This window comes from Daphnia magna, linkage group LG1 (assembly GCF_020631705.1).
Source record: "Daphnia magna isolate NIES linkage group LG1, ASM2063170v1.1, whole genome shotgun sequence".
Classification (NCBI taxonomy): Eukaryota; Metazoa; Arthropoda; class Branchiopoda; order Diplostraca; family Daphniidae; genus Daphnia; species Daphnia magna.
In genome coordinates, this window is record NC_059182.1 from 15,600,452 (window position 1) to 15,610,988 (window position 10,537).

At 42.6% G+C, this 10,537-nt stretch overlaps 1 protein-coding gene across 2 annotated transcripts; it reads right to left on the reverse strand.

Moving 5' to 3' along the window:
- Nucleotides 1-2,032: 2,032 nt before the first annotated feature.
- On the reverse strand, nt 2,033-7,200 carry LOC116917205 (transcriptional repressor scratch 2). 2 transcript variants are annotated; one of them, XM_045171862.1, is made up of 2 exons: nt 6,691-7,200; nt 2,033-4,102 (listed from the first exon to the last, which is right to left on the reverse strand). In XM_045171862.1, the coding sequence occupies exon 2, from the start codon at nt 4,089-4,091 to the stop codon at nt 3,279-3,281; it is 813 nt and encodes a 270-aa protein (XP_045027797.1). In that variant the 5' UTR covers nt 4,092-4,102; nt 6,691-7,200; the 3' UTR covers nt 2,033-3,278. The 2 variants fall into 2 exon arrangements, with proteins under 2 accessions (XP_045027797.1, XP_032778474.1); XM_032922583.2 differs by lacking the exon at nt 6,691-7,200 and adding an exon at nt 5,981-6,213.
- Between the last annotated feature and the right edge of the window lie 3,337 nt (nt 7,201-10,537).

Consider the following 10,537-nt stretch of genomic DNA (forward strand, 5'->3'; position numbering starts at 1 on the left):
CGTTTGAGCCCAAGTCAACAAAAAAAAAAGCTGTGAAACACGTGCACTTGGCGTTATTCCCCGCTATTATTGGGACAACACTTGTACTGCGACGCTGCACTTTTCCCTCCTTCCGCCCGATCTCAATAAATACATGTACACAGTCTATATATCCCGGGCATGTATAGTGTATACATTGCTAGGACTATAAGAGAGACGGAGGTTGAGGCCTTTTGTTTGCACAGCCTCTTCCCTTCTCCCGTGTCAAGTGGTCGCATTTTGCCATGACAGTTCAGCACTTTCCACATCGTTTTCCTCTTTGTTTGCCACCAGTATTGGCCTTTCCGCCTCTCCTACAACGGGCAGTCAGATGCGGACGACGCTTTACTTTCGGTTGCGTCTAAAACGCAATTCAATCGAAGCTCGTTGCTATTAGATTTCAATTCGAGAATTTTTGTGGCCGACCGTACAACTACCGCAGTTGTGCCCTTCCATTTATTTCGAAACATTCCATTCTTTCGTTTTACAAGTGAAACTAGCGATGATATTTGTTATACAGATGTGACATTGGACTGAGTATAGTTCAGTTTTTCTAAATAGCGTATCGTTTCTTTTATTTGAAAAAAAAAATACGTTAAAGAAGCGACAGAAGGTGACTATTAACAAGTCGGAAGACAGCGATGAATAGAACGTTGTAATAGTTTATCCTTCGCTGCACAGTCTTTTCACATTTACGTATGTATAAGCTCGAACCATAAAAGAGCGACTGATCTCGTTTCCTCCTTGTTACATGTAGAGAGACACACCCATCTGCTACCGTATTCAGTTGCCTTATTTATACGCACATCTACCAGCTCGTGCCCGATTCTCTTCTTTGTACAGACTCGCACATGAAAAGAGCTACGCTGCGAATGGCAATTAAACATACACGAACAAAGGTGCTGGCTCACAGAATCTGGCGATAGCTCATCGGACTCTGAGACTTGCCGGCATTGTAATGCCGTCGACATTATTTCGGCGAATTCACTCCGATGTATAGGCAGCAGCACAAATAAAAGGACAGGATCAGCAATTCACTCCCACACGAACTCATTTTCACGATGACCCCGAGTATATATACATAGCTGAGTTGACTCTACTCAATTGTTGAAATTCTTGATGTGTGAGCTTCCAACTGATGCGGTATAGTTACATAACAAATATTTGGAAACGATATCGACATTTAGTTGCCGTATAATGGGACGGGTTTCAGCAGGTGACCTGTATCTCCTCATTTATTTGAATGAGTGGTAAACTGATTCGTTAAAAAAGAATAGCGAAAATAAACGTTTTGCTCCCTTAAAAAAGGGAAAGGGAAATTTCCTGCGGGAAAAAATGATGTCAGACGATGATGACGACCGTTGTTTCCTGGTGATTAAAAAAAAAGCGTTCATTAGAAATCCATTTTGAACTCTTTTTTTTTTTTTGCCTCTAACGTTTCCTTCCCGCTGTTTTTCTATATGGAACAGTTTAGTCTAATAACGCGAAACAACTTTGATGAAGAGGGGAAGCCGCTGTCGGATGAACACCACTCTAGAAAATGATTGTTATATTTCCGCATTTTTCTTTCAAATTTCTTTTCTGCATCGCTTTTGTTCTACTTCAGCGTTTTTGAAGAAGCGAAAAAAAAGGAATCGGTGGGCCGACTCCTCTCATTCCGGTCCAATTAAGGCCGTCAACCATTTTTGTTAATAACGCTCAACACACACACACGTGTATGACGAATAGGTTTTTCGTTAACACGTCCGGAAGCCACCAACACCACTACAGCATAAAGCCTTTGTCTTTTCCCACTTTTCTCTCTATCCAGCACATCCATCTCTCCATAAATATTTTCCTTTTTTTTGTGTGTGTGTGTGTGTTGTGCTTATTCTCTGAGCTGTGTAATCGATTCAGGGCGGATTCTTTTAATATGATCACAAGAAGCGCGGAGCTGCTGATTTTTTTGTAACAAGTCAGTTGTAGCGTTCAAATCAACGCGCAAGATAATCTACTGGAATTGATAAGAAAACTGTTCGAGTCAGGAGAAGTGTATACGAAATGAATTGGGATAAGACACATAAGAATTATAGACAAATGGAAAGGGAATTCACACAGATCGAAGAAGAAAAAAAAAGTGTCATTATATATAGCAATTATATTTAGAAGAGAATATCGGATTTCACGTGGTGGTAAATAACTGACATCAATAAATTTTGGACGTTGATTTATCCCCCCGTCGTCACGAGATCATCAGGCAGATGTAGGTTTTTATTTATTTTATTAATTTTTTTTTAATGGAATGAAACAAACCACATTTAGAAATGAAAAGAAACACAACTGCGCACATTATGCTTGTGATCATCCTTACATTTTCAACACAAGTCATAATAAAAACACTTGAATCAATATTTTCGCCGTCAAAAGTTCGTTAATTTTTTATTTCGTGTGTGTGTCTTGTTTTGTCTTGGTTAAGGTGGGAGATTAACGGAGGGCAATTAAAGTTGGACGACAGGTATAGTTGACTGGGGTCATATTGCTGACAAATGTTCAATAGGAAGGGAATAAATAAGGAAAAGAAGCTGACAGGAAATACCAATAATATTTGGAGGGGAACGTATATGTAATAGAGGCCCAATCGCCGCGCAATTGACACGATTTATTGCGACTCGGTTCTTCTTCTTTGTTTGTTTTTTTCCGTGTTATTACTGCAAAACTTCCTCACCTTCTTTCATTTTGTTTTATTATGATCTGAAATATTATTTCGTTGTGCCGACAAACACCTTGCAGTATGCCACTGCATCCCAATTACACACACACACACACAACGTTATATAGCAATAGTAGTACAGTATCAATAGAAATGACTAGAAGTACATACATCATGGATTGCTATATACGTATATTGCTGGAGAGGAAATTGTTTGTCTTGACGACAACAAGCTGATCACGATCAAAAATAAAACGAGGACTAGAATTGGAGAATAGATCGACACGACAATGTTTCAACATCAGGGTAGAGGCTGCAGAGGCTATTGACTTGAAAAAATATATACGAGTATTTCACCTTTGTTTCGACTCGGCCAGTGCTTCCATTAAGTAGATTATCGCAGGTTGGAAATCTGTTACACGTAATCTTCATATTATACATAGTACAATAAAATCACGCTCGATTTGGAATGACTGCAGCTGTTTGTAGTGACTGGAATAATGAGATCATATCACACACGCAAACGCACACACACACACACAACACAGTCACACACACATCAAGTAAACAGTCAAGTCTTGACGCAGCAATTGGCTGAAGTCTCTTGATGCTTGTGAAGATAAGATTTGAGAGCAAAAGTCTTGTGGCACTGAGCGCAGCGGAAACTCTTGACAGACGAATGTGTTTGCATGTGAGCGCGCAGATTGGAGCGGTCGGCGAATGCCTTGTAGCACAGGTGGCATTCGTAAGGCTTCTCTCCCGTGTGTGAGCGCATGTGACCCTGCAGGAGCCACGGCCGGGAGAACGCCTTGGAGCAAACTGGACAGACGTGGGTCAGGGCATGCGTCAGCAGGTGCATCGACAGGGCCGGCATGGAGACATAAGTCTTGCCGCAAGTGGGGCACGGTTTGCTTCCGCCCGATTCCAAATTGCGATGCGTTTGTTTGTGACGCGACAAGTTGGAAGACGTCGCGTACGCCTTGCCGCATTCGTTGCACACGTAGCGTCGGTGACGTCCGTCGTTATCGATGCTGTTGCGACGAGATGGCCGCTCACCTAGCGGCGTTTGCGGCGAACTGCGACCGGAATCCACCGAATCGGATGAAGAGGAAGAAGATGAATTACTGCAATAGGATTCTGACACGGGCGGAGTTAGAAGTGGATCGTCTTGGTGTCTGGAGGCGAAGGCGGCCGCCTCTGCCACCATCAAGACAGTGGCTCTTTGAGTGTGTCTTGTCGGTCTAATGATGAGATCGTTATGACTAGTAAAGCCATCGGCGCCACTCAGCGGCGGAAGGGAATAAGCCAACTGAAGGAGATCATGAGCCGCTTCTGTTTCTTCGGCTGTCCTTCCGGCCGATAACCAACCGCTGCCGTTGGCCATCACGTCAACGTCTATTTGAAAAAAAAAGGGAATCGGAAAATAGATCAAGAAAAGAGAGCAATATAGAAAGCTATAAGCTATCCGATTAGGTTATGAGCCTATTACACGGCCCGATGCTAACTCAAAATCTTCTTTGTCAAAGACATGAAAAGGGGAAGAAAAATCGAGGTGAGAGGCCCAATGAAAGGAAAGAAGAATAAAAGCAGCCAAAAGAAAACTTTTAATTTCTAATAACGTTTAAAAAGAAAAGAAATATAATAATAATAATAATAATAATAATGGTATATAAAACTCGTATAATTTCCTCCCCCTTCTCCATGTCTGCGTTCAACATGGCTGGGCACGATACGATGCATCTCGTTTGGTTCTAATCTTTTCTCGAAAACGAACGACTTTTCCCTACACCCACATCCTCCCCCTGGAGAGAGAATGAGAGAGTCTAGCTCTCTCATAATTGAAATCGAGTCGCAACGGTTTTTGCAGCCCTCCCCCCCCCCCTTAAAAAAAAATATATATATATATATACTCTATAAAGAAGGTAATGTGCTACAGCTGGATGATGAGGAACAGCCAACCAATTTCGCCTCCTACCCTATCCTCATACTCCCATTTTATTTTTTAATGAAGAAGAATTATCACGAATGATCGCGTTATCAAGGTATTATGCATAGGGCATCATAGAGACACTATGTAAAACCCCCCACTAAAAAAAAAAAGAAAACTCGCTCATTGATCAATATGAAAGCCGAAACAAAAAGGAGCTTTTGTGACGTGTGTGACGTCAGCGTAATATTCACGAGGTCGGTAAATCACATTAAGCCCGTCATGTTTGTTGTGATACACTATGGTTCTGTTTATGCGATATGCGATGCTTTAAGGACCGGCATTCGCCATTAAGAATCAATAAGGATAGGGACAAGTAGACACGATAGGCATATATAACTTTTGAAGGTTCAGCGAACGATTATTGCGGTATTGTGTAGTGGTTACCATGACGACCGAGAGCAGCCATAGTAACACACACAACCCACACACGCAGACACACCCAGAGACAGAGCACCGGCTTACATTTTGAACTTGAGTGAAAAATCTGAGAGGAAAAAAAATAAAAGTAGAAGCCGAAGAATGATTGGATACTTGTTGCTGCTTCTGACGGGTGTTGTTCATCTTTTATCATCTCCATTTTTTTCATTTTTTTTTTTCTAATCAAATGTTGGAGCTACTTGTAAGAGGAAGCCGTTGGGCTCTCTGTCGAAGTGGGGATTGGCTACACACAACAAAAACTGAACGCGTGTGTTTATCGTCGCTGTGTAAACTGCGAGTTGTGACAACATTCTAATTGAATAGCGTCCCATCTAATTGATGCACATCATCGTTTTGAGAAAGCCGACGTGTGCGTCTGTCGGTGTTCTCCCTGTGTGTGTCGTAATGCCGTTGGGGAATCAACTTAATCTCTGATTGCAGTTGTTTTCGTGTCGCGTCTAGATAGCGAATAGAAGAACAAGATGCTGAACGTAATCAGCAACAGGCGGCAGATGTGTGTGCATCACCCACACTTTGCTATTCTCTGTGCGTCAGTGCGTCTCTTTATTAGATCTATTTGTTTTTGCCCTTCTTATTTTTCTTCGTTATATTCTATGTGCGCCACAGCAATCTCTTCAGACCGCTGTCGCTTTTGATGAATCAGTTCGAACATGACGAACAATTAAACTGCTGCTAGCAGATTGCGACGAGATCCCCCCCGAATAAAACGAGGGTTTTTATAGCATGAAAGAAAATAATATTCAATTTATTTGTTTGTTTTTTTGTGGGGGGAGGGGGGTAAGGAGGAGGGCGACGTAATAACGAAAGTCGTGATGTGTGGGTTGGCTGTGAAATATGATACTCACGCGTCTGATAGCGGTCGTGCTGCTGGTGACCATCAACAACAAGAGTGCGGGGAGGAGAAGAGTTAAGTGATGGTGTCGTCATCTGGAGGTGATGGACTGCTCTTATCCTGATTCCTCTTTTTGCTCCGTACTAACGCTCTGTTGTTGTTGCTCCTGCTGCTGCTCCTTCGTTTTTCGACCACTGGTGCACATGACTCATGTGGATGGCACTTTTTTTTTTTTTCACTACACTACGGCCGTTCCTAGTTCAAGTTTTTGTATACGTGCCCAGTCAGTTCATTCTCCCCCCTAAAGGGCTTACAACTTTTTGTGCTGTGCCCCTCCCTGCTGGAAAACTCGGTCGATTTCTTTTCTTCAGTTCCTCACCCCGTTTTTACCCGCTGGTATACAGAACTGGTCTGGCACACACTTCACCTCCCCCCTTTGCACTCTTCTTCTCTTTCTACTATTCGTTGTTCAAGCAGACACGAGCCCCTCCTGGTCGTCTAACAGAGGGGAATCTGACAGTCGGTATAGACGAAACAAACTCCTCTTTTATTTCTCTCTACCAAAGAACTCTCTATCTGAATTCAACGATGCATCGTATCAAATGCACTGTCCTATCTCTCTTGCAATTTGATCTGTTTCACGTATCGACCCCCCCAGTATATAGTCGTGAATGCCGTGTTGTCGCACGGATAAAAAGAGTATCGCTTTGCAGGAACACCCACCTGTTAACAAGAGGCTAGCGGTGAAGGTGTGTGCGGTTGTCCAGAAGAAGAGGAAACCAGAGACTGAACCCTTGAGCTTCTTCTGAATTTTACTGGACAACAGTCTTTGATCGATCCAACGAGAAGAAGAGGAGCGTGCCACGGATTGAATGGGGTGGGTTCTTGTTACCAAGCGAGCTGACTATACACACAGCAGATGTACAGAGCAGCGGCACACGCACACACACACACACACCCTAACAGTTGGATCGTTGGTCACTGGCGGACAAGGCGAGTTCAGTCGACACGAGTAAAAAAGAAACCGGAAAATTGGAAGATTGCAGACGTGGATGGAGACGTTGTTGTCACTGCTCAGTTGGGATGAACGTACGACTTTTGTGTGCACAATGATGCGAAATAAACGACGACCTGTTGTGTGTGTTTGTGTGCCGTGCAGCCCCACCTAGAAGCGGCCAACTAACGGCGCAACGGGATTCGGGAGCGGCACTCAACTAGTCGAGGCTCTTGTGGCGCAGCAGCGATCGACTGTTGCTCGCACATGCGCATCACTTTCGCCCCTTCTCAGTTGATGTTGCGTTTAACCCCACCCAGTCCCCCCCTCCCCCTCTACTTTTTTTTAATATACCCTACACCGACAACAGAGGGGGAGAGAACGAACACACACACACACAAAAAGGGAAAAGCAGCACAGCTTTTTATTTCCTCCCCCCGCGACGCTATTGACACTGAAGAGGCGAGGGAGAACAGCGGCCGTTACTCTAGCGCAGACACAAGAAGAAGAAGAAGAAGGAAAATGTATACAAATAAATCTGAATTTCCTTTCGTGGACAGCAACTATAGTCTGCGAGCCTAGATTATCGATCGTGTCCGTCGCGTAGACGAGAACGTCACTGAAGTTTAAAGGGCAAACGGAGTCTGTCTTATACGTTAACAACTCCAAGACGATTGGTATAGTAGAATAAAGAACGTCTGCGTAGAATTCTGATATACGACATTGAGAAATAAAGTCTAGTCCAAGGTTGCAAGCGTTAATCATTGATGCAACGTGACACGGAGTTGCCTACTGGAAGTAGGTGATATGAAAAAATGATCGGTTGGTCTATACGCTGGACCGAACATGGCCGATATATAGCAGCGAGGGAAACAAGAGGGTAGAAAAAAAAGGAGAAAACAGAGTGATGTTGTTTATTGATTGCCATCTCTCTTTGTTGCTCTTTGACGGCAGCAGCAGCAAAGGATGTGTGAGTGAGAGAAAAGACTGGGTCTCTTTCTGTTGGTCGAGTGCCGAGAAAGAGAGTGTGTATCCTCTTGGGGGGGTGTGAGGGAAAAAGAAGAGAGAAAGTTTACAAGAATCTTGATCTCTTATCCCTTGTCACCTGTTGAAGCGTCTTCAAATTGGATCACGATACGCTGTCCTGTATACAGCACATTTAAAATCTATTTCATCCATCTTCTATGATGCCTTCAACGTCTGTAGAATTTCCCCTGTCTAGTTGGACATGTGTTCAACTCCATCCCCACATCAAAATCCTATTTATTTATTTATTTATTTTTTAAGTCAATGGGATTAGATTTTATGCTCTTTTACCTGATGGCTTTGTACAACAATGGAACTTTATCGTTAGCTATGTTACATGAATCAAAAGAAAAAAAAGTGCAAAATAAAGGAGAGCTTGGCATGGTTTTTGAAATTCAATTTTTTTGAAATTACACTGGCTGGTTGTGTATAGTTTCGTATTTCTAGTCTTTTTCATTTTTGCTTTTTCCAGAGCCGAATTCCAAGTAATCAGTACGAGATGGTCCTGATTCTATATCCCATCGACTTAACCAAATAACGCTCTTGACGTTTCCCAAAGACTTTTGCCTTCATCGTGTGATAAGATCCATAGACTAATGCTAATTCACAGTGAACGGATGTTTCCTTCATCATCCCTACTTAATTTCCTTAAATAATAAAAAAAAAGAGGGATCCGCTCCAGCGGGTTTTGTTAGCATTTGTTTCAATCACGAAATAAATAGCTGTTCGTAAAAACCAGGGGAAATGAAAGTAGAATGGGCTGCGCATTAAGCCTGCAAGGGTATTATTATTACGTAATGCTCTTACTAGTTTATTCACTCCTTGTGAAGGTTTCAAATAAAAATGAAAGTGTGGCGACAGGTCTTGAAGGCAACCGCTTCTTATTTTACGACGTCTTATACGGGGAAAAGAGCCTAAATGTACATTTAAAAAACAAAAATAAACAGCCTCAAATCAAATTGAATTCCCCGTCATCTGACTAATGGATTGGGAATTGGACGTAAACTGCGATCGAGGGACACGCGATTCTATTCGTACGTGTTCTATTATCAAATAGAGATGTAACATCTATAATCATCATCTCATAATGTTTCTTCGCCCTACAGGCGAATATCTTGGCCATAGACGTTGGTATATAGAAGCCGCACATCGAAAGGCTTGTAAGTAATCGACGGGGCAAAAAAGACAGTTTTTACGATCGAACCGCAAATTGAAATGATGCGGCCATTCTTGCATGTCGTGATCGGAATCCATCGTCACCTCCCTTTTCTGTTTAAAGCGAAGGAAACCCAGTAGTTACAGAGTCTTGCCACGCGCTTTCCACCAACTCTTTTTTTTTCTTTTCTCTCCTTTCGGGTATGTGAACAAAAAATAAATAAACGAAGGGGGAATTATTTTAAGAGCGGACATCAATTTGTTATTTTATTTCCCTTAGGTGCTGCCAAATGTGGCAGGTCTCTCGTACGGACTCTGCAGCCGAAATGTCGGTATATATAGCGCCTGTAGGGTTTGAAAATTTCGGTTCGTTCAATTCTACTTGATCACGCAAAGGGGTTGCAGCAACAGCTTTGCTGGAACCTGATGCACTCAACTATATGTGTTCCACATCAAACAAAAACGCCCTTTTTGCGCGTTTCGTGCCCAAGTTCAGAGCGTCCATGTTTAGGGTTATTATACCCTTCGAAATGCACAGGCCGATATTGGCGATGGGGTTTTACCGTCTCACAAATCATTTCAAGCTTTTTTCGTTCAAATCTAATACTTATCGACTTGAACGACCGTCAGAACTCATCGGGGTTAAATAAAGCCCAACAATAAGAGACAAATGAAATTTCACGATGACCCCTGAATATACGCAGCGATGCTGCGGTCGGATATATCGTTGCAATCATCTGGAAAACTCATTTCGATGCGTATAACGTGGAGAAAACCAAAGCAGCTAAAACACAAAACACGCAAACAAAAGCAAAGACATAAAGGAGATGTGCGTATCTGTTACAAGAAGAGACGACCCAAACAACTTTGTTTGCGGAGTGTTGAGCGTGATTAGATGGCCGATGATGCGCACCCAATCGCCAAAGGGATTTAGACCCAGAGAAAGAAATAAGCGCGTACTGTGCTGCGGGGGCCGATGTGTTTGGGAATTTTCTATCAATATCTGATGAAAAAAACAAAACAAAACAAAAAAAAAAAGGGAATAGAAACTAGACGAAAGAAGAATATATATACACACCAAGCCATCGCCATTGCAGAGAATAAAGAGAGCTGTTGCCCAAGAAAAAAACAAACAAAACACAAAAATAAAATAAAGAGGAGGAAACAACAACAACAACAACAAAAAAAAGGCAATAAATGACAGGACATAAAAAGAAAAGTTGGGCGTCTCGACCGAGTTTTATATATGTATAGGCTATATAGTATCCTGCCCTCAGTGGTGCATCAACAGAGAGCTGCAGCGAAGCCTTTATTCCGCTGCAGCATTTCGGACGGCGACAAGCTCGCAAGATTGGACACGGCTCCCACTCGAGATCTCGTAACTCGTCGTCCAAA